The 23590-nt window shown below is 58.8% G+C and overlaps 1 protein-coding gene across 8 annotated transcripts in view; it reads left to right on the plus strand.

Moving 5' to 3' along the window:
- Positions 1-23590, plus strand: part of SHANK2 (SH3 and multiple ankyrin repeat domains 2) — a 395141-nt gene that overhangs the window by 120359 nt on the left and 251192 nt on the right. For 5 of the 8 annotated variants that reach the window (XM_075547967.1, XM_075547968.1, XM_075547969.1 and 2 more), the window contains 3 exons: positions 8962-9280; positions 14891-15060; positions 22079-22192. In XM_075547967.1, coding sequence (XP_075404082.1) covers positions 8962-9280; positions 14891-15060; positions 22079-22192 — 603 coding nt within the window. Of the gene's footprint in view, positions 1-4635; positions 4673-8961; positions 9281-14890; positions 15061-22078; positions 22193-23590 lie in introns of those variants that run through there. The other 3 variants (XM_075547972.1, XM_075547973.1, XM_075547974.1) reach the window with 1 other exon arrangement.

The raw sequence follows: 23590 nt of genomic DNA on the forward strand, positions 1-23590 counted from the left end.
GACATGCACCTCATCCTGGAAGCCCAGGCCTGACTCAGGCTCCTCAGGGCCTTCGGGTGTTCAAAGCTTCTTCGTGGAGAAGCTCAGGAGAAGACGGGTCTAAGAACAGGTGGATAGGGGGCCCCGCAGCCAGGTCAGGAACCCCCCCTCCCCTGATCCATCCACCCGTTGGACACCCACTCTCCACAACCTCGGGGCTGCCCACAGATCCTAGGGTCCTGTCCAGGCCCCTCAGGCCAGCAGGAGCCATCCCAGTGATGAACAGGCTGCGGTGGCCATCGCAGAATAAGCTCCCTCCAGCCGTAATCACAATCGTCAGCAAGTTGTGGAAGCTAACAGCCTCAGTATCCCCTTGCTACAGCAGCATCCAGGGCTCAGGGAGTCAAAGGACACATTGTATCGGGCCAGGCTGCTGCACACCGTCTCTAGCAGGTCAGAGAGCAGAGATGTCACTTTGAAGACTGGTGCTCCGGATCCAAGGCATGGCCCTTTCGACTGCCTCACCAGCATTGGAAAGTTGATCCCTGAGTGAGGAAGGCCGAAGGAGCATCAGTGCACAGAGCCATGGTGCTGGTGGGAAACACTGAACACACCACGGACTGCCGTGAGAACCGATGAGCCCGTCATGGAAGGCATGTGACCAGAAGGGCCCTGAGAGGCGAGGATGGGGAGACCTAATCTCAAGGACTCCGGACGGGTTGTCAGGAGAGACCAGACCCTGGAGAAGAGCGTCGTGTTGGGTACTGCAGCGGGGCGGTGGAAATAGGAAGACCCTCGCTGGAGGTCAGGCATGGATGCAGTGGCTGCAGCCGTGGGCTCAAACATAGTGGCAGTTGTGGGCCTGGAGGGGGGGAGGTGCTTCACGCTGTCACACACAGAGCATTATGGGGGGTTATCAGTCAGGTCCAACTTGATGGCAGCTCACAGTCTTGGCAGCAGAAACCGTCACAGGTACACGCAGTCCTGAGAGAGCTCCCATGAAGAGACAAGCAGGGGAGGAACCATCCCCGTGATAAACCCGCCGCCACCAACATCACAAGGCTCCGCGGCGTGGCAGTGGTGGCCTCAACATCCTGGGCATTACCCCAGGGGGTGCTCATCCCACCGCCGGCTCTCTTGACCATCCTTGGGGCTCCTTTCCACGCTGCACATGTGGGATCCATGTGGCATCCGAGTGACAGCCCTGCTTGCTTTGTGACCAGAGGTCCAGGGACATGTGTGACCCGGGGACCATTACCCTGCCAGGGTGTGGCCCCTGGAAGTCAGCAGCTGGTGGCACGTGGTACTCTTGGGTTCCTGGATGGTGTCTGACACTTGCTGCTGACCCTGGGCTGGGCGCTGGCCGGAGAACCAACCTCAGGGGCTTAGTCTGTCTGAGTCCTGGTGCACTGGGGTTGGGGTGCGGGTGGGGGACCACTGACTGAGTCAGCCAGAACCTTCTCCAAGGAGACAGCCTAAAGCAGGCAGTCGGTGTGCTCCGAGGGTCTGCGGGGCCGGATATTGGCAGGCGTTGGGGCAGAAGCAAAGGACACTGTGGAGTGTTCTGTCTGAGATTCATCTATTTAGCGGTTGCTTCCAGCCTGTTACAGTCAGCCATTTGTGTCCCCATCACAGTCTCAGGAGGTGGCACTACTGACACCCTCCCCCCAAGTGCTGAGGAGAAAGCAAGGGAGCAGGGGCCCTGCCCCAGAGCTCAGGAGTGGGGGCTAGCAAGTGTGTCTTCCCCTCTGTCCCCAGGTGCAGACACACCCAGTGCCCCTCCTGCTCGCCCCACTCAGGGAAGGCTCAGGTTGCTATGGTGTCCCTGCACACATCCCGGGGGCTGGTGGCGCTGTGGGTTCAACACACTTCCAGGGGTTCAAACCCACCAGCCACTCTCATGAGAAAGATGAGGCCGCCTGCTCCCATAGAGGTCTACAGACTCCGGCACCCCTCTGGGGCCTTCCTGCTGCGTGCAATCGCGGGGCGGTGAGTCAGAACCAACTAGAGTCGGTGTCTAGACACTCAGAAGAAAAGGCTGGCAGCTCAGTTCCCAAGAAGGAGCTGACTCTGTGGATCTCTGAGCTCGGACTGGAAAATGCCCCAACAGGACAGCGTTTTGTGGTGGCGTTGTGTGCGTGGTCACTGCCGGGCTGGGGCCAACTGGAGGGCAGGGACCCCAGGATGCCCGTTTTACAGAGGGGAAGCCGAGGGCGGGGAATATTAATCAGGCGATGTCCCCCGGGGCCGTGGGGCTCTGCCGTGCGGTAGCACCTGGTCTATCCTCCCTGCCAGCACGTCTGCGTCTCGCAGGGTTCTGGGGTGCGAGAAACTGCTTTTAGACAAGGGAGGGGTTATTTTCAGCCTCTTGTCAGAAGATGTGTGAGGGAGAAGGCTCCATGCCCATCATGCTGGCGGGCGGCCTGTCGCTGTGCTGGGGCGCTGTGGAGATGTGGAGGGCCTGGAGTGAGTGCCAGCCTTGGGAATTCCGGGGGGGTGGCTGGCATTGCCATGGGGGGTAAGGCAACAGGACTGGGCTTGGAGGGTTTGGGGGTCATGTGAGGGCATCCCCGTGCCTCCTGTGCCTCATCTGTCTGTGGGCTCCCACCTAGGGTGGACAAAGCGTGGGTGGGCAAGGGGTGGACAGGCTCCTGGCTCCAGTTACAGCCTTGCCCATCGTAGCTCAGATCACAAAACCAAACTCACTGCCATGAAGCTGAGGCCGGCTCCCAGCACCCCTACAGGACAGGACAGGACAAGACAGGACTGCCCCTGTGAGGTGCCTAGTCTGTAACTCCTTATGGGAGTAGAAAGCCCCATCCTTCTCCCAAGGGGCTGAGCAGCTGGTGGTTTCAAACAGCTGACCTTGGGGCTAGCAGCCCTGTGCCTAACCCATAGGGCAGCCTGTCTCTAGACTGTTTGTGATATGCACCTCTCTCTGGTCTCAGCCGGAAAATGCCCGAGCACGGTGAGCTTGCAGGCAAAGACAGCGGGGACGGAAGGTCCTGTGGTGCTTTTGTCTTGTTTTGTTTTGTTGCTGAGGGCAAAGAAGCTTCTAGTCCAGAGAAGGCAGCTCAGGCAGAATCCCAGGGAAGTGGTGACTCCCCCAGAACCACGACCATCATTGCCACCCAAGACCCAGAGCCCCAGACTGTGGCACAGTTTAAACCCAGCTGCGGCTTTGGGGCCACTTGACGCCCTCTGCCCTAACTCAGGGCCTGTGGTGCAGGTGAGCCGGTTGAGAGAGACTGCCGTGACCGCCAGTGAGGCAGGACTCTCTCGCAATTCTCCCCAAGGGTCCATCCACTCGGCCTGGATGTCCCAGCACACAGAAGCACCGGGCCCTGGCGGTCAACATCTTGGTTGACATATCGTGTGCCGGCCGTGTGGAGTCCCCTAGGGCGTTCCGGCACTTTCCTCCTTTCCTCTCCTCTGGGCTTTGTGCTTCTCTCTCTCTCTCTCTCTCTCTCTCTCTCTCATTCTCTCTCTAATTTTGGAAGCAGTTCTCTTAGCAACCAAAAAAAAAAAAAAAAATAGGCACACTTAATTACAACCTCAGGAGCAGACGCACCAGACAGCCTCTGTGAGCCTCCCTTCCCGCTGCTACCCGGCCGGCCGTCTCCGGAGACCTTGTGCCGGTGCTGCGCGCCTTTTCCCTCCGGCTGCCAAGAGAGCGAGCAAGCGTACCATCCACAGCCTGGGCCGCCACGTGCAGTGTCTCCCTGCCATCACGCCCTCCCTCGGTCTCCCAGAGACCCCCTGGGGCGGGGCGCGTTCAAGAGGTGCGCACGGCCGTGGGGACAAGGCTCACTGTGGCTGGCGGTGTGGAGTCGGGACACGACAGGCTGTGGATGTTCTCTCTTTATGAGCGAGCAAGCGAGTGAGCGAGACAGAGAGAGAGAGACAGATCCTGCTTTCTGCCGTGTAATTACCGCGATGGGGGTGTGCCAACGATGGAATTGCTACTTGCGTCTGGTCCTTGGGAACTGGAATGTGGGTCATGCTCAGAAGCTCCACTCAGCCATGGCTGTGTGCCCCTGAGCCTTGGCTCTGCCAGGAGCTTCCTCCGGCATCTGGGTGGGTGGCATGGCACCCTCCCCGCCCTCCTGCCTCACTCCCTCTGCCGAATGACAGACAGGACCCAGTGCACCGGGCTTCTTGGGAACATAAAACCCCACTCCGCCCCACTCCCCCTCCAGCGTGCCAACCGGCCCAGAGCTCACTTCCCGGCAATCCTGCTGCCCAGCCGGAGCAGAACCAGCCCCTGGCCGGGCCGAGCGCACAGGTGACTTCCAGAGTTTGCCGGCTAGCCGTCCTCCTGCAGGACACGTGCCCCGCGCCCGCTCAGCTCCGAGGCGCTTCACAAAGCCTCACATGACACGCGCCGCGGCGGCGAGCGTGAGCAGGGTCTGCCTCCAGCGCCTGTCTCTGCTCAGTGGGCTCCCGGCTGACAGACAGAAGATGGGGTGGGCTCTGTCACCCGCGCCCCGGGCCTGGTGTGCCCTGCCAGCCCAGAGACTACACCGTGCCCTATCGTCACCTACCCAGAGGCTCCCTGCCACTCCGGCGCCCAGCAACGGGGTCTCCCGTCTGGCCTTCCTTCCCGCGGCGGAGAGGGTTATATAATGTGGGGACAGCTGCCCGAGTCGGAGCAAGATGAAGTCTTTGTTAAATGCCTTCACCAAGAAGGAAGGTAGGGGGGAAGGCGGGGGACTGAAGGGGGTGGCCTGGGGCAGCTCTGAGCTGCTTCTCAGGGGCGGGGGCACGATACTGGGGAGTGGGCTCTGGGAGTCCAGCATGTCCTCAACCAGGGGCTGCCATCACCATCACGGGCACTTTGAAAGAATCATCACGTGCTGGCCATGGTAGTGTCTTGGTGTGGACAGTCCGGGCGGTTTCAGGGTTGTTGGACGGCCTCCTCGGGCCGTGGCAGGCTGGCATTCCAGCCACACCTCCACGGGAACTGTGGGAGCCAGAGGCACACACGCGGGGGGTGGGGGTGGGGACAAAGTCTCAGGGAGAATAAAGGAAGTTTTCAGGCGGGTCCGTGCGTAACCTGCGGGGTGGTGGGGGGAGGCCGGGGACACCGGGCCCTCCGCACAGGGATACGGCCCCCGCCACGGTGGTACCCAGCCCCGCTTGGGGGGCTCTTCCCTGTGTTCACGTGGAGAGGCGGCAGCGGGTGGCGCCGGGCAGGGTGTTTCTGAGCCCGGGCGGCAGCAGGCTTTAAAAGCGCATATGGTTTTTGTCTCACCTTGGGAGGCTCTCCCTGCGCCCAAGAGCTGGGAAGACGGCTAAGAAAACCCACCCACTCGGGGTTTGCAGATTGCCTGCAAGGAGGAAACAGTTGGGTAGAATATTAATCATTTTTAGACAGGGAGGGGGGGAGAGTTATTTTTAACCCTTTGCACAAACCAGCTGCACAGCCCGCCGGGTCCTGATTGGTGCTGGGTTGCTAGAGAAGCTGGGGCTGGGGACCCTGGAAGGCTGGTGCAGGTGCTGGGGCTCAGGGACCAGCAGCTTTCTGGACCCGGCCCTCCCCCCCCCCCCACCGTTGGCACCCCGGCCTCAGCAAAGAAATGTCCAATTAAATGGCCCTGGAAAGTGTCGTAATAGGAGTCTTGGTAGTTAGCGGGTGATTTTCATTAAAATGCTCATACTCATTATCACCCGTGTGGCTCTGGGGCAGAAAGCTCAGGGCGCCCAGGGAAGGGGTTTGAGGCGCCTGACTCCATCCCGGCTTCGTCCTCCGAGGCACCTCATCCTTACAAGCCCAAGGGCAGTCCCCCCTCAGCCGCTTCCCTACCCCTGACCGTCCCTGAGGAAGTCTGCCTGGACGTCGGGGACACACCCGCGCAGCTGTGCTCTTTCTGCCCCTGGGCAGCCCGAGCCGGGGACACAGGGTTGGGGGGTGAGACTGCTGCTGCCCCTCCTCTGTTATACCATTGGGCATTGCTTCCCCAGCCTTTGGGAGAAGTCCCCCAAATTCCACCACTTCCCTCCCACCGGGGAGTAATGTGCCCTGCTGCTGGGAGGCCCAGGCAGGTGGACACAGCAAGGATTCCAGCCACGCCTTGACTGGGGCCTGCCCCGCAGGGTTCGAGGGTCCCGCGTGGAGGGAGGGGCTCCTGGACCGCTGACGTCCCATCCAGAGTTTGGCTTGTAGCTGTGTGACTGTCCTCCAACTGGGAGGCTCTGTGACAGGGAGAGAAGGACCGTGGACCCAGGTTGTCTGCCCCTCCCCCTCTCATCTTTGTCAGGCAGCCCCTTCTAGTCGTCTGTGACCAGCCTGTGTCCCCTCATTTCCAGGGGCCTCCTTAAGGACCCTAGGTTCCAGGCTTTGGGGCCAGCAGGGAGGGCAGCCCCTGGACTCCACAGAGAGGCATCCACTCAGACTGGGCAGCCTGCTCCCACTCCAGTGCCCAGGGTGCTCCTGCCCTGTTCTGGCCAGCTGGGAGCAGGAGTGGGGGGTGGGGGGCACAGGAGGAGCTTTCCTGGGCCACCGGTGCAGAGAGAGGGCAGCTGCTGCCTGAATGGGGGACCCTGCTCCCAGGTGTCCTTTTGTAATGGCACTGTCCTCACTGCAGCTGGACCCCAACCCTGACTCCTCAGGAGCCACATGCTGGCTCAGCCACTGCCTGGGGCGGGTGGGGGGGGTCGCTTCCCTGGGGCCCAGGCTGGTCTCGCATGGGAAGGGGCAGAGGCATGGGATGCCCTGGGGCAGAGGTCTGCCTCTGCTGCCCCTGTCCCCTCTGATATCCACCAGGGACACCCTGTCCCTGCTGAGCTCTGTTGCCAATGCGTTAATGGCCATGGAGTGGGGGCTGGTGTCAGGCCAGGTTCCCAGGCACGCTGAAGGGGTGTAGCCCTGTAGTCATGATGTCCCCAACTAAGATCTTCCCCTCAGCAGCTGGGCAATGGGGTGCCCCTGCTGTGTATCAGAACCTCCTTGCCTTCCACTTGGAGGTATGGAAAGTCTTTCCTCCAGGACCCATGACATCTGTCCAAGGTGGCCCTAGTGGTCGAGGGGACAAGGATGGTTCTGGTGCAGATCTGAGGGGACAAGGGTGTCCACAGTGGAGACCTGAGGGGACAGCCGGCGACTGCGGCTGTGTGGTGCCTTGGCTTTGAGTGCTCCGTGTTGTGAGCCATTTCTGGGGACAGAGGCAGCACCACACTGCTGTCTGATGGGCAACCAGAGAGCCAGCATCCATCCTGTCCCCAGTGGTGGGCTCTCTGATTGGCGCAGGGAGCAGGCCTGGGGAACCTGGGTATGGTGGGCAGTTTGCCATGGGTCACAGGACCCAAAGTTTGTCTGTTCAAACGCCCCTTGTGGCTTCATCAGAAAGATAAAGAACCCCCAAGTGTTGGTCCTGCCCTATAACACGTGGACCCCTGAATCAGAACCAGGTGGACTGACTGCTAGATTCAGGCAGCTTGAAGGTCACCTTCAGGCCACTTACAGACCCACTGCCCTCAAGTCCACATCAACTCACAGCAACCCAGCAGCCCTACAGGACAGGGTAGAGCTGCCCTTCCCTGTGAGTTCCTGAGACTGTCACTCTCTACAGGAGTAGAAAGCCTCATCTTTCTCCCTCTGAGCAGCTGGGGGGTTCGAACTGGTAACCTTGTGTGGTCAACTGCTACCAGTAGCCCCAAACCTAAACACTATGTCACCAGGACTCTTCAGACCACCCCCAGGAGGAACTTTTATGTTTGTATATTTTTTTCACTCCTATGTCCCTCCCTTTCCTTTCCCCCCTCTTGTCCACCCCTCCCCCACCATTCCCAGAAGCATCAATTTCTTTTAACAAGAAAACCTTTCTTTCTTGATTTTTTTTCTTCGTTTATGCCAGTGGGCTCAACAGTTTTTCTCTTTGGGGCACTGGATAACCTTACCCTGCAACCTAACTCCCATGCCCGCCCATGTCATGAGGCATTGATACATTCATCATCACTTTTCAGGGGTGCATAGTACTCCATGAGAAATGCCTGCTGGCATCCTGGTTACAAGCTGGGCTACTGATGGCAAGGTCAGCAGTTCAAAACCACCAGCCGTTCCGTGGGAGAAAAAATGAGGCTGTGAACTCCCGTAAAGAGGAGCCCTGGTGGAGTAGTGGTTACGCACTTGGCTGTGATCTGCAAGGTCAGCAGTTCGAAACCACCATCCACTCTGTGGGAAACAAGATGAGACTTTCTACTCCCATAAAGAGTGGCATCTCAAACAGTCCCAGGGGCAGGCCCACCCTGTCCTCTCGGATTGCTGGGAGTCAGGACCAACTCCACAGCACTGGGTTTAGGGTTCCGAAGTCAGTGTCTTGATCCCCCGGCCGCCACAGACGGGCATGTGCCTTGTTTCCCTCTCTTTGCTAGTGTGGACAGGGGGTGCTGACATCTGCTCACGCTGTTCCTGGTTTCTGTGGGGTGTAACCCCAGTAGGAAGAAAGTCAGGTCATGTGGTCTCTACACTCCCAATTGTCTGGGGATGTGCCGTGTCACCTCCCTCGGCGCTGTCTGTCTCCCCGGGAGGGAGTTGACGGCAGCTTTAGCACCCCGCCCCCTTTGCCCCCTGCTTTGTGAATTGGGCAGCCCCTCACCACTAGGTTGGGGTGGCTGGCAGCCTCCCGGGCTGTGAAGGGAGCGTGGCCCACCCAAGAGAAGTCCGTCCAGAGAACCTTCCATCCTGGTGTCAGCTTGTCCTCCATGAGCTGGGAGCACGCTCAGTCCCTGCCCCAACTCCCGGCTTCTGTGCGAGATGAGTTCTGCATTTTGTGGAGTCCAGCTGGGCCCCACAGAACAGAACTCACAGCCAGCTTCTCCTTGGCAGCGTCTGCACGGGGTGAGGGGTGGAGGCAACCCCACCTGCCCGTGTCCCTGGCTCAGAGCAGTGCCTGCCTGCTGCACCAGCCTCACTCAGCCTGGCATTGACAGCACCCCCAAGCCATCCCAGCTTCACCCTGTTTCTCCCTGTCTCTCCCTCAGTGCCCTTCCGAGAGGCCCCGGCGTACTCCAACCGCAGGCGGCGGCCCCCCAACACGCTGGCCGCTCCCCGGGTGCTGCTCCGCTCCAACAGTGACAACAACCTCAACGTGGGTGCCCCCGAGTGGGCCGTCTGCCCCGCGGCCCCCTCCCACCGCAGCCTCTCACCCCAGCTGCTGCAGCAAGTGCCCAGCACCCCGGAGGGCGTGGTGAAGACCCTCGGGGGCTATACCTCGGGAGCCCGCAGCCGGTCCCCATCGCTCAACAGGTTGGGCGGCACTGGCGAGGATGGCAAGAGACCCCAGCAGCTCTGGCATGTCGGGTAAGGAGCCGGTCAGGGTTGGCAGGGGTGGTGGGGCTGGGAGTCCTCTGGCACTCAGACCTAGGAGCTGGCAGCAGCCAGGGTCTGCTTGAGGCGGGCAGGGTGGCAGGGCTCCCCCTTGTCCCAAAGAGAGGTCAAGGTCACAAATGGTGAGCCTGGTTTCTCGGACTTGCACCTTTCAGGGCCAGCTGTTGAGTGTGCTTTAAGGTGTGTCTGCCCAGTGGCCCTGTGACACCACCTGAGGGCACCGTCCTGGGCACCATCTGGTAGTGGCGATCACTCAGGACAGGTCAGGGTCAGCGGGAAGCCCCGCCCAGGGGGTTCCTTGAACCTGCATGGCCGGTGTGCAGGGGGCGCAGGTATGTCAAAAACCTATGCCCACTCAGGTGCTGCGGGGAATGGTGGCAGAGCTGGGCCTTGGAAACTCTGCGGGGCCATTAGGTGGTGTGCAGGCCTGGCCTAGGCTCACCGGAGCAGGGACTGCTACACCCTCTGGCCAGCCCTGAGTTGGATACTTTGTATCCCGTCTGTGTTCTCTCTTGCTCCCCCACCTGAGCAGAAGGGGGTGTGGGATAGGGAGGCTTCCCATCCTGTCACTTTCTGGAAACCCTCCGGTGAGCAAAGGCCTTCTGGGCCCAACCAGTTGTCAGCCTGGAGGACTGTTTCTGCTGCCGGCTCCCACAAGCTGGTCCTGCTAAGGCGCTGTGGGAGGGGGGCAGCCATTTGCCCCAGGTCACACAGCCAGTGTGGAGAAGGGTCAGGACTTCCACCAGGCTCCCTCTTTGGCCAGATGGGCCATCACCTCAGTGGGCTGGTAGTCCAGGGGCCGGGACAGGGAGCTGGGCTTTGTGACCAGAAGCTCTTTGACTCTGGGAGGCAGGGAGGACGGGAGGGAGCCTCTTGCTTCAGACCCACCTCTGTCTCTTGCTCTGTCCTGTTTCCACCTCTGAAGGGCCCGGGCTTGCTCACGCTGTGCAGGGCCCAGCTAAGATGGGGTGCAGAGAGGGATAGCCGTACTCTTCCACATGCTGTGGGGGACAGGGCTTTGGGGGAACCCTAGGTGGGTGCCCTGCTTCACGGAGTTTTGGGAAGGAGCCAGCAGGCCAGGGCTTGCAGCAGCAGCAGCTGTGGGCACATGTACCTGATGCCGACGCCTCCCTGCCCACCAGCGGGCCCCGGGACTCCCCCAGCCCACGCCAGCACTTGAGGGCAGGGACATGCCCCCTTAGCCGGTTCCTAGGAGAAAACCAGACCCAGTTCTTGGCTCTGGTCTACATCCTCGCCTGGAGGACCCCACGGGAGCGATCCCAGGGGCTACGAACAGTTTAAAGCTAAATTAAAAGGATCCCCAGTGGCCGCAGGTTCCACTTCACACCGCAGCTGAAATGATGACTGTAATTTTAGATGCACCCATCCCCCTCCCCAGTATGGGAGGTAACGAGATAATGAAGGCAGGGGGGCCGGGGGCTGGCACCAGCTTCCAGCGCAAAATTGCCTATGCGGAGAAAAGAGCCCATCAGAGGACACCCTGAGACAGTCCTTGACTTCCTGTGCATGTTCATGAGCGTGCACCCCTCTCTGTGTGTGTGTGCACGTTTGTGTGGCTGTGTGGCCTCATGTATGCACAAGTGTGCCTGTGTGTTTATGCCTGTGTGCCCATTTGTGCGTGACTCTTCCTGTGTGCATTTGAGGGCACAGAGCCCTGGTCCAGGAGGGTGCTGCACACTTGGCTAGGGAGACACCACCCTCCAGGCGAACACTGTGGGGCAGGAGCAGGTGGACTGGAGATGGGCTGGGGTCTTCCCTGCTGGCCACCCTTCCCCCAGCCCCATGGGGCCCAGCCAAAGGGAGCCAAGCCCCAGGGAGGCAAAGGCTCTCAGACCCCCTCCTGAAAGGAAGATCCAGATGGAAGTAGACTATGAGGATGCTCAGGTTGAGGCTCGGTGGGCAGGCAGAGTGGACAGGAAATTAGGTCTCCCCCCTTAACATGAGGCCAGGACCTTAAGGCCCAATACCAGCCCAGTCTTTGCTCCCCTCATTGCCCAGACCCCCAGGGAGGCCTCTCTGGCTCCATCTTTAGTCCCCATGGTCCTCCCAGTGTTGCCCAGCCCCCGACTCTCATCTCAGGCCTGCATGTTCTTCTGGTGCCACTGGCTTCTGGGGAAGCCTAGGGACCAGCGCACCCTGAAGTGGGCATCACTGCACTCCAGGCCTGTTGGTAAGGCTGCTGCTGTCCCATTGAGCCCAGCTGGGTCCTGGGAGCCCAGCCTGCATCACGTGGCTTGTTTCCCTGGACCCAGGCTGGGAACTGAGGCTGAGCCAGTGGGTGGCGCAGCGCCCCCTGTGTGTGGGAGCAGAATGTGTCACTGGTGCTAGGCACCACGAGGCACCGATGGGGGAACACAAACCTCTATGTTTTGGGACAGCAACCCAGAGACCGACAGACACCATTTACTCTCCCCCAGAACTCAAGGAGGCCTGGGGCAGGATGGAGTGGTAAGAGGGGCAAGCCAAGAGAGGTGCTGGTGCAGGTGACTAAGCTTCTTGGTCTCTCTCTCAGGTCCCTCGGCGCTGCCCCTCCATTCCCCCTGAAACAGTCACTGGCCTCCCCTTGGGGCTCCTGCCTCCAGGCTCCGTCCTCTCCATCCCAGCCCTGACACCACACTCAGGGTGACTGTAACCCTCATCTCGTCTCCCCGCCCCTCTGATCTCCCGAATCTTGCCCTAACCGCCCTGTAGAGCCCTGCCCCCTTCTGCCCCTTCTTCAGAAAGAGCTTTGCAGGGCTCACCTCATCCAACTTGGGGTCTCCACTCTGTGGGCTCCCGGCTGACCCTTCAAGTATGCAGAAAATGACTTATTTCTGTACTGCCCGCTGTCCACAGACTGTCCGTGTGTCTATGCGGCGTCCACAGACCAGGGCAGGGCCACACATAGGGTGGAACCATCTAGTAATTTGAGCAGTCTATCTGTGCGCCTGTGACTGATGGGTGAGTGAGTTACCGCAGGAACCACCATAGGAGCGGCCAGTGACCACGTGACGGGTTAAGTAATCATGTCATGTATAGGAGCGATCGAGGAGTGAAGTGTGTGAGTGATCGAGTGATGTGAGAGCGAATGAGTGTGAGAGTGAGAATGAATGAGTGTGAGAGTGAGTTAGAGTGTGTGAAAGTGTGAGTGGAGAGAGTGAATAAGTAAATGAGAAAGCATGAGTGAGTGTGACCATGAACAAGTGAGCAAATGAATGTGTGAGTGAGTGAATGGGTGTGTGTAAGTATGAGAGTGAATGAGTAAATGAGTGTGAGAATGTGTGCGTGAGTGTGAGAGTGAGAATGAATGAGTGAGTGTGAGAGTGAGTAAATGAGAGTATGAGTGAATGAGTGAGTGAAAATGTGTGTGTGTGTGTGAGAGAGAGAGAGAGAGAGAGAGAGAGAGAGAGAGAGAGAGAGAAAGTGAGTGAGTGAGTGAGCCAGTGAGCTGAGTCAAGTTCGGGAGGAGGCAGGCACACCCTTACCCAGTGCAGTTGGAAAAGGACTTAATTGGCTCATTGGCGCTTCTCTGGCAGTTGAATGCCAATTTTCAAATAGTGAGAACTCAGTCACTTAGCTCTCTCTCGTCAGCACGTGTGGGAACTCCTGTTGGGTTTCTCTAGGCTAGAGGAGCTACGATGGCTCTGCTAACTGCAAGGTCGACAGTTCAAGCCCACCAACTGCTCCTTGGGGAGAAAAATGAGGCTGTCTGCTCCACTCGAGCTTCACGGCCTTGGAAACCTGATGGAGCAGTTCCACTCAGCCCCTCAGGGTGGCTGTAATTGGTCTGGGGGCCACGGTCGTGGATTTGGGTTGTGGGGGAGGTGGTTATTTCCCAATTTGGGGTGGGGAAGCCTCAGACCCACCCTCACTGCGCAGGTGGGACGAGTGAGGCTGTTGCCACCATGCCTCCTCTTCCTGGAGAGATGACACCTCCCTCCTGACGCCCCCACCAGGGGCACCCCAGACAGACACGGAAACCACCCCTCCTGATCATTCAGATAACTTAGGCCATCCCATCAGCACACTCAGCTTCCCCTCACACACAGTGTCCCCATGAGAATGGCACCTGTACCTTCTTGCGTTCCCCATGAGCACTGGGTGCTGATAGGCTCCGGGTCCCTGTTCCCGGTATCCTCTAGCTTCGAGGAACCCTGCCTGAGAGGCCAGCAGTTCAAAACCACCAGCCACTCTGTGGGACAAAGACAGAGCTTTCTACCCCAGTGACGTCTCTGGAACCCCATGGTAGGTTCCACCCTCTCCCATAGGGTCTCTCTGAGTCAGCGTTGACTTGGCAGGGATTGGGGTTTGTTTGCTTTTTTGGGGGTGGGGGGAGCTTCTCTCTCAGCATGCAGCAAGGCGAGATGGCAGGGCCTGCCTGGACCCACAAAGGCTCCCCAAGAAGACGGTGTCCGTGTCAGCGTGCAGAGTGACTGCTCACTGCTGGCCCTGGAGTCGGCCGTGCTCAGCGGCACTTCCCCCCCTCCCCCGCCCCAGGTGGTGCCCGGGGCATGCGGCAGACCTGCCCAAGAAGAGTGGGAGGCAGGGTATCCCTGTGGGTAGTGCATCTCGGCTCCCGCCCTCTTCCAGCTAGAACAGGAGGCCTGCAGGGGCCCTGGGTGGGCGTCAGAGAGCTGGGATGGGACAGCCCTCTGCACAAGATATCACTCATGGAACACAGGGCGCACATGCGTGTCACAGCGGCTTCCCTTAAGGGTCCCTGGGGGCTCAAACCCAAACCTACCTCCCTGCCATGGGGTCCTTGCAGACTCACAGTGACCCTACAGGACAGGGCAGAACTGCCGCTGGGGGTTCCCAAGACCTTCACTTTTTACAGAAGCAGAAAGCTTCATCTTTCTCCTGCTTTGTGTCTGGTGGTTTCGAACTGCTGGCCTTGAGGTTAGCAGCCTAGCGAGTCACCACTCTGCTCCAAGTAAACTCACCCACCCCCTTCCTCTCTTGCAGACACAGACTCTCAAGGCCTTGGGGTGGTGGTCTTGGGGCTAACTTTGGCAAAGTGGACCAAGAAAGAGCTCCTTCAGTCTGTGCTCTGGTCACTGGGTCTGCTGCCCGGAGTCCACCACACCCCCTGAGTCCAGCTGGGTGGCATCTGGGGGAACGTGGTGGTGAGGGAGGCGTCTGTCCAGTCCTGTGCAGAAGGTGGAATGTTAACTTCTCACTGTCAGCCTAGACCACCTACAAGTGAGGGACGAGGGGACTGCCCAGTCCAACGCACGATAGGGCCTGGCCAGCAGGGCCACTCCAGGGTCCTTCTGAATTTGAGTGGATAGACAGCGCAGGATGAGTGGAAATGTGGGTGATGGACCCGGAAAGCAAGAGTGAGTTTAAGGGACTCCCATACTCAGGTGGGATGACTGCTTTGTGCCTGTCCTTGGGGCCAAGTGTGGATGTCCAGGGTTTGTTAGCCACAGACTGCCCCCTACCCCCCTCGGCTCACCCAGAACCACAGGGACCAGGTGCTGTGGCCACACTCAGGCCGTGAAGGCTGGGCTGTGGTGAGCGGGCGAGCCTGTTCCACTCTGTGTGACCGATTCTCTCTCTCTCTCCCTTTGCCCCCTCCAGGCCCATTCCCCCTCCTGGTGCCAGCAAGGACCCACTGTCCGCCTTCGAGCAGCCAGGCCCCAAGCGGAAGCTGTACAGCGCGGTCCCCGGGCGGCTCTTCATCGTCGTCAAGCCATATCAACCCCAGGTCGGCGGCGAGATCCCCCTGCACCGAGGCGACAGAGTCAAAGGTCAGTGCCCACCCTGCTCCTTGGGCTTCGGGAAGCGTCAGGTTGGGCCCACCCCCAACCTCAGTTTACCTGCTGGTGCCAGAGTATGGGGCAGTGCCCCAAGAGGTTCCCTGAGAAGGGCATGTGAGGAGCTGGTAGAGGCTGGCCACTCCTGTCCACTCACTGTCCTGGGAGCCACTCCCATGCTGCCGCCCAGAGCCTAGTGGGACAGGCAACATGGGCACATCAGAAATGAAGTTCCTCCGTGGAAGTGCTGGGGACAGGCAGGTGGAGACATGGGGCAAGGGGCAGGGCCCCATCCCACCCCCAGTGGCCCCAAGAAGACAGAGCATTGGGGGCAGGTCCAAGGACTGGTAAGATCACTATGTCTTGATAGGAGCAGGGGAGGGGGGTCCAGAAGGACGGCAGACCCTGGAGGCCTGCACGGCTCAGTGGGTGAATGTCCACTGGGCTCTGCACCGCATGGAGAGTTTCCCAAGCAGAATCCTGGGAAGTGCGTCTGGAAAGCATTCAGAGGGCAGCCGTGAGGAGCAGGACAAGGAGGTAGACATCATGTCATGGGTACCAGGGAGCCAGCAATGGTTACGTGCTGGGGGTGCTCTGTTCTATGAGGTACTCCCAAGTGGTGGATGGAATGACGGCAGGTGCAGGATGGAGGAAGGTGGGCAGGGAGCTGAGAGCTGTCGCACCCAACACAGGAGATGGCAGTTAGAGAAGAGGGTAGTAGGGGCCGTGCTAAAGCAGCCAGAACTCACAGGGCAGAGCAAGACCAGGTGCACCAAGAGTGCCCAGGTGTGTCTGGGTCTGCCACTGAACAAAGACTTTCAGGAGGTGCGTGGCTTTGGGTAGAGGGTGTACCCAGGTACCCCTTCTGCTTCTCCACTGAGCAGGCAATTCACTAAGCCTCCTCTCCAGACCACACTCAACTGTAGGCCAGGTTGACGAGAGAAACCAATTCACTGACACTCAGATATGTGCAGGAAAGAGCTTTCTGTCAGGAAGTAATCATACATCAGGAAAACATCCCAGCCCAGATCAAGTTCACAAGTCCGATACTAGTCCATAAATCCGTCTCCAGACTCATACAGCCCTGTGCCATGATGCAGAATGCAGGTAGATCACAAGTCAGTGAGTGAAAAGTCTTGGGGGTCCAGTGGCTGGCAGTGGAAGCATCACAGGGCTGGCAGGTCTCTGTGTGGCTCATCAACAGGAAGGTGAAGACAGAGAGAGAGAGAGGGGAGGTTCCCAGGACCTTCCTGATGAGAAGGCCACGCCCACCCACAAGGAGTCCCCATCAGGCCACAGCCTGATTGACAGGCTAGCCTCCACCCCTGCACGGTCATATCTCAAGTTGGCATGAAATTATGGAATCAAGACTCAAGTCAATTCCACCAGGGTTGTTGTCAGTTTCTAAGGTACAGCTGCACGCTCTTTCTTGACTCCTGAACCGCCAACCATGTGTTTATTCGATCGGTTGAGCATCTCAAATAGGTCCCCGGAGGCTTCATCCATTTCTGCCCTCCCTTAGATCATTTCTCTGCCCTACTGCACATCCGATTTCCCTTTTCTCAGACATAGCATGTTGGCTGTTAAGCCCCACCTGTGATTTTTCTGTATTGCAGACATTGTATATTTTTTAATATCTGGGCTGGATGGCTGTGCGCTTGATTTTGTTTTGTTTGTTGAGTTCTGTGTGATTTGTTTCCTTTTTATCGACTGAGATATTTTATCTGCTCCCAACCTCTAGCCTCTGGTTAAAACCCCACTAGGAAAAGAATGTTCTTTGTTATATTCATGAGACAGGGTTGGTGCCTGGGGTGTGATAAGAAGTAAATTAAACAAACGAGCTGGAGAGAAAGGAGAGGCTGGGCTTGGTAAAGAGCGCCTGGGAGCAGAAGCTCCTTCCTCCAGAGCATACAAAGGACTCCTTCCCCAGGGGCTGGTGCTCTGCCCTTGGACCTCCCTCGTCCTAAACTGTGAAAGAAGAAAGCTCTGTTTTTTAAAGCCACCCCCTACTGGTCTTTCTGCAATCACAGTGCTAGAGAACTCGGACACCACCTTGGCCTTCCAGGTTCCTGGGGCGTGAGAGCTGTGAGCTTCTCCCTCTGGTTCCCTGCCCACTGTCCCATGGTGTCCACTCTGCTTGTCCGCAGCCTCCAGGTCTTTTGGGGCCGACACTGTACTCAATGGGCCAAACCCTGGGCCTCCTTGCAGCATGGCGATGAGGGGTGATGGAGCATTGGTCCTTTGTGAAAGCCATGGAGGCTTACCGAGCATCCCAGCACACACAGGCCTCCACTCACGGGAGCTGTGCCTGAGCCTGAGCCGGTGCGCTGAGGGGATGGAAGCTCAGGCTCCCCACAGTAAACCCAGAAAGCCCAACCTACTGCCGTCAAGTGGGTTCAGACTCATAGCCTCCCCCTCTGGGGTTTCCGTGGCCCCGATGACACGTGCACGGGGCTGTGTGTGAGTCACACAGGTGATGGGCCCTGTTTCTTCAAGATGGGCATATCACTTTAAGAAATCCTGCCCTCTCCCCGCCCCGCAGCTCACAACCCTGTGCAAGCAGCACCTGTTCCCCCAGAAACAGGTGCGCTCAGCAGAAAAACGAGTGAACCTGCGAGTAGGCAAAAGTCCGTGCCAGCAAGCCCCGAGACCCACTGTCTGTCTGTTCCAGCCTCCGCCCAGGTAGGGGGCCTTCTTAACGACACTGGTTCAAATAGTGGGTCTTGTCCACAAGGCCCCGGAGCCCTTCCTCCACGCCTGATCAGCTAAGGGCAGAGGAGAACTGCCGAGTCGCATCCAAGGTCTTTGTCACCTTTACAAAAGCGGACCGCCGGCATCTTTCTTCTACGGAGCAGCTGGTCAGGAGAGCACTTAACCGCTGCGCACACACTGCTCAACCCCAGCACAGCACGCACAGGAGGTCTCCCCGACCAGCACTGGCTCGACAGTTTGGGGTTTGAAAGATCTGTGGCCAGAAGCTTCCCTCTCAACAAACATGGACGCGACTTCTCCAAGCCCAAGCAAGGTGGGGGCTTTCGTGGAGAATCAAGGACAGAGGAAGGACCCTGCAGGAGAAGAGGAGCCACACAAGGTGCCCCCCTGAGTACTCCATCACCATCATGGCCCAGAGGGGCAGGACGGACAGGTGCCTCGCCTGACAGACAGCCAGACTCGCCAACCCAAAGGGGACCATTGAAGGTCTAGTGGAACCCCCTAAGCTTGAAGTTTAGCTCAGGCCAATAGTGTTAGTGGCTCATCCAGCCATGGGGGCTCCAGAAAGTCTGGATGCTATGAGAATTTTGCCATTCTGTTCCACATTCCACCGCCCTTTCGATGAGGTCTCTACTCTTGGAACCTTTTAAAGAGCATTTGGACTCTGACAGGTCTGGAGAGTAGGATATCATTTCCACAACACACACGCACGCACGCACACACACACACACACACACACACCATGCATTCCTCTTGCTTCTATAAAGATGACCATCAAATACCACGTGTGCAACCACAAAGCCCAGGAGCCCTCCCTGGCCCGCCGTTGGGAATCTTGTGGTTTCTGTGGCCTTTGGGCAGGGCTCCCCTCGCTGGGCCGTCCCTTCCAGTGCATCCTCTTTGTGTCTGCGTCCTCTCCAGCCAGCTAGGAAAAGCCGCCTGCTGCTCCTGGGGGCCTTGTGCCAACACTAGCCCACAGGGAGACAGGCTGAGCATGGCAGTGAGCTCTGACAGACCTCGAATTCCGTGCCCAGCTGACACGGTTGTTTGGCACACCACAACACTGCTAGCTAAAACACCACCACCCCACCCCCCGCGCCACTGCCCAGTGGGGCCCCTGAGGCACAGAGGGACTCCATGGGGCCGCGTCCCATCCAAGAAAAGGCCAAGCTCCGCCTGAGCCATCTCCTCCTGCAAACGAGGTAGCCAGGCGGGCAGCCCAAAGTGTCCCATCATTGGGGTTTGCAGGCGTGGTGCAGACGACAGGTCCCGGTGAGGCTTATCCTGTAGCAAGTGTGGCCGGCATCCCGGGCCTCAGGCTCCGTGTCAGCACGCACTGGGCAGCTGGGCTGGGGTTGGGGCTGCTGTTTCCCTTGCAGGCTGCTTCTGCAATCTCTTGAGGCAAGAATGAATACAGTCCGTGTTTCCATGGTGGAGGCGGGGGGGGCGTCCAGTGGGTCTTTATCTTGGAGGTTACCCTGGAAAATAAAAGGGAGGATATTTCTTTCGATGGCCCAGAACCCTTTCCAGCAACTTAAAACAAAAAAAACACCCTTTTGTGGAGGTCTGGTGGCAGTGGACAGAGCAAACTGTGTCTCCCCTCAGCAGTTCACACACATGGGGACCCATGACTTTGACTGTAAGCCCCCTCAAGGCCCCCACCTCTTCCCTCCCCCTCCCTAGGTCTCCTGTCCCTCTATGTCCTGCTTCCTGTCCCTTCCTGGAGGGCTCTTGGGCATTCTCCCTGGGCCCAGGCTGCCCATTGGGTCTGTCCCGTGGGTTGCTCTCAGGTGGGACACCTTCCCCATGCCCTGCTCACCTCATAGGCCTGTCTGCCGTTTGGCTTTATCCAGTCATCCTGGTGCCTTTGAGTCCTGAGTCAGTTAAGAGGCAATCACAATGTTTGGAGAATATATGGATTCCCCTCTGGTTCAACCAACTAGTGCAGCAGTTCTCAACCTGTGGGTTGTGACCCCTGATAATGAAGTAGCAATGGCTGGGGTCACCACATGAGGAACTATATGAAAGGGTCAAGGCATGAGGAAGGTTGAGAACCACTGAACTAGAGGAAGGTGGCTGGGGAAGGGATGGATCCAGCACAAAGGCCTTCAGAGTAAAATGCCCTTCCCTCAGTGAGCTCTGCACCCTGCTCCAAGCAGTTGCCCTCCCGGCACCCTGGGCTTTGGGGCTCACCCCCTCATACCTCTCACCATTTGAATCTAAACCCATGGATGTCTGTGGCTGATAGGCCTGTGCCCCCAAGAAATCCACTAAGGAAGCCAAGCCACTTGGATTGTCCATCAGTCCTCTGTTTATTGGAGGCCTATGGTGTCCCCCCTGCCTGTCAGTCTGTCCTTCTGGGGCTGGCTGTGATGCCGGAAGCTACACCGGCAGTATTTCAAACCCCAGCAGGGTCACCTGTGGTGGACGGGTTTCGGCGGAGCTTCCAGCCTAAGACTAAGAAGAGGAGCCTGGCAGGTGACTTCTGAAAATCAGCCCCTGAGCATGGCGCGGAGGCCAGGAGATGAGTGCTCTGCCGTCCAGGCCAGCGCTGCACGGGTCAGAAGGCACTCGGCATGCTCAGCAGCCTTGGCATCGGACACGGGCAGCCTGAGCCCCGTGACGGTGGTGCCAGACTGGACAGCAGCTGTGGGGTGCATGCATCACCAGGAGGGGTCCTCCGGGTCAATTCCACATTCCCCGGTTTGGCTTCTCTCTCACCGAGTGTCCAGAAGGCTCCTAGAAGCAAGCATGATGAGATGCCATCATGCGTACTAGGGACCGGTCATCAGGTGGGAGCAGCCCCTGGAGAGGGACTTCCTGCTTGGTCAAGTAGAAGCCCCGTGGGGGCGAAGAAAACCCTCGACGAGATGGATGGGCCCGGTGGGCACGACAGTGGGCACAGACATAACCGCCGTGGTGAGGATGGTCCAGGACCGAGCGGGGATGTGTGTCATTCTGCTGCACAGGAGTTGGGACGAACTCGGTGACACCTAACGACACCGCCACCCAGGACTTAGCCCAGGGAGAGGATGCCTCCGCATCCTGGGCTCCCCCCTCTCTGTGCTGGGCCGGCCGGGTCCGGACAGTTCTGATGGAGCAGGGGTGGGACTGGAGCTGTGTCATGTAGGTCATTTCCTGTACTAGATGCCTGACCTGAAAAATGGAAGCCAGGTGCTGCCGACAAGACAAATGCTACTGAGAGGGTGATGTTCTGTGCCCATCTGTGTCTCAAAGAATAATGACTCCTGTCGGGCGCAGGCATGGGGTGGCGCCCAGAGGATGAATTCCAAGGGCGCTGCTCCTCGCTGTGGGCAGGTGGGACCAGGCCACCGTGTTCGCCTCCTCTGAGGGCATTTCTGCTGTGAAACCAAAGCTACGGGGACGTGGCAGGAGGGGACCAGTCTGCAGACAAATGTCTGGCGTGTGGTTAAAAACCATGAAAATGTGAATCTTCTCTTGCCTCCACGCATGTCCTCCCTGACACACGAGACCCGTGGGCGGGTGTGGTGGCACGACCCCCCACCAGTCTCTCAGTCATCTCCCCCTGTCTACAGGGAGCATCATCAGAGAGCCAAGGCGGGGGGCAGACACCACTTGCTTGGCTGAGGAAGCCGGGTGCTCCATCCTCGGCCTGGCTCCCTCTCCGCTGGTCTTGGGACACCCTCAGCAAAGCCCGAGGAGCCTTGGTGGCGTAGTGGTTGCTCGTTGGGCCTCTAACTGCAAGATCAGAGGTTAAAAACCACCAGCCTCCCCAAAGGAGAAAGATGAGGCGCTCTGCTCCCATAATGATTGGCAGCCTCGGAAGCCCCCAGGGGCAGTTCTGCCCTGTCCTGTGGGGTCCCTGAGAGTCAGCATAGACGCGACAGCAGTGGGTTGGCAGCAGAGTGCCACAGCATGGGGGCAGAGGGCTTCAAGCAACCAGCATGGATTCTCTCACTGTTCCAGAGCCTCAGGTGTGGACTCAGGGCGCCGGCAGAATCCTTACGGGTCTCTGGAAGGATCTCTCCTGGTAACCCAGTAGCCCAGGCTTTCCTTGGTTTCTGACCACATCACTCTTGTCTCTGCCACCAGTGACAGGGCTGCTTCCCGTCCCCGTCCCTGCTCCTCTTTGCTCAGGATGCCACCCGAGTGGATTAGCTACCCCAACGGCGGTCTGAGGGTTCCCCTCAGAAAAGACCCGGTCAGTGTCCAAGCAAGGCCCCAGCTAACCTGACTCCCACCCCACCAGGCAGCCCTCGCTCAAGCCTCGCCCCCCCTAGTGCCTGTGCCCTGACCTCTCTCCCCTCCTGCTGTCTAGTCCTGAGCATCGGGGAAGGCGGCTTCTGGGAAGGCAGCGTCCGCGGCCACGTCGGATGGTTTCCAGCCGAGTGCGTGGAGGAGGTGCAGTGCAGGCCTCGGGACAGCCAGGCAGGTAAGACGGGGCGTCCCCGCGAGCCCCCCGGTTTCTCTGCCTTCCTCTCTGCAGCCCGTGGGCTGGGGCTGGCTGGTAAGGGATGGTGTGTGTCAAGCCGGACAGACGCTGGGATGCAGAGGACGCAGGGGCTCTAGACCAGTGGTTCTCTACCTTCCTCATGCCGCGACCCTTTCATACAGTTCCTCATGTGGTGGTGACCCCCCAACTATCAAATTATTTTCGTTGCTACTTCAGAACTGTCATTTTGCTATTGTGATCAATCAGGCGACTCCTGTGAAAGGGTCGTTTGACCCCCAAAAGGGGTCTCAACCCCCAGGTTGAGAATCGCTGTGTTAGACAGAGGCTTCTAGGAATTGTTGGAAACCGGCCCTTGGTTGATTGCTTGACTCTGTGCTTTGTCCGAACCAGAAACCCACCAACTAATGGCCTCGTGGGAGCCCTGGTGGTGTAGTGATGACATGTTGGCTGCGAATCCCAAGGTCAGCAGTTCAAACCAGCAGCCGCTCCTTGGGAGAAGGAAGGAGGTTTTTGTCTTGGAACCCCCCAGGGGCAGTTCTACCCTGTCCTGTAGGGTGGATGTGAGTCGGCATGGACTCCGTGGCAGTGAGTTTGGTTCGGCGGTGTAGGGACTTGTCCTTGCTGTGTGTTTCAGCGGTCAGGGAAGCAAGGCTATTAGGGGTTGGCTAGCGCCTGGAACCTCGCCTGCAGTCTCTGATGTCCAGATCGCAAAAACGCGGGCAGTGTGACGTTTGTGTGTGGGCAGGGGCCATGGTGAACTGAGCGGGAAGGAGCTGTGTCCGTCTCGGAGCACACAGTGGGGTTGTCAGGGGGCAGGCAGTCAATGCCTGAGCTCATTGGCGCGTTGGCCAGAGCCCGTGGCACAGCCTTCTCGGTTGGCGTGCGAGAGACCCCAGGGTCTGCGGAACGGAGGCTCTGAGTGTCTTGGGAGGAGAAACTGATCCAGGCACTTGTGGCCTCTATGAGAGGAGGCTGCCTGGCTGGTCATTCATGTTGCCAGGCCATTTTCCTGTGTGTCCCCTGCCTGTGGCCAGGTTTTCCCAGCTAGGAGGGCTGGGAATGAGGAGTTATAGAGGCCTGAATTCCGCATCTCTCTGTCCACTGGTGTCCCTCGGACCTGCCACCTCTCTGGGTTTATCAGCAGGTTATTGGTGGGGGCTGGGAGTCTGGGCCAGGCAGCAGAGAGGACACATCACGCATGCCATGTGGGTGGGCATCAGAAACTGGACTTGAGCGAGAAGAGTGGGTCCCAGGTGATACCCTGAAGGCTCGATGGTCAGAAATTGGGAAGGACGTCTTCCTCTGGATGGGGTGCTGGGGAGACAGAGTCCAGATCCAGCCCAGCCCTCCCTTTACCCCCCAATGTCCTGCTCAGCC

This window comes from Tenrec ecaudatus, chromosome 4, assembly GCF_050624435.1.
Source record: "Tenrec ecaudatus isolate mTenEca1 chromosome 4, mTenEca1.hap1, whole genome shotgun sequence".
Classification (NCBI taxonomy): domain Eukaryota; kingdom Metazoa; phylum Chordata; class Mammalia; order Afrosoricida; family Tenrecidae; genus Tenrec; species Tenrec ecaudatus.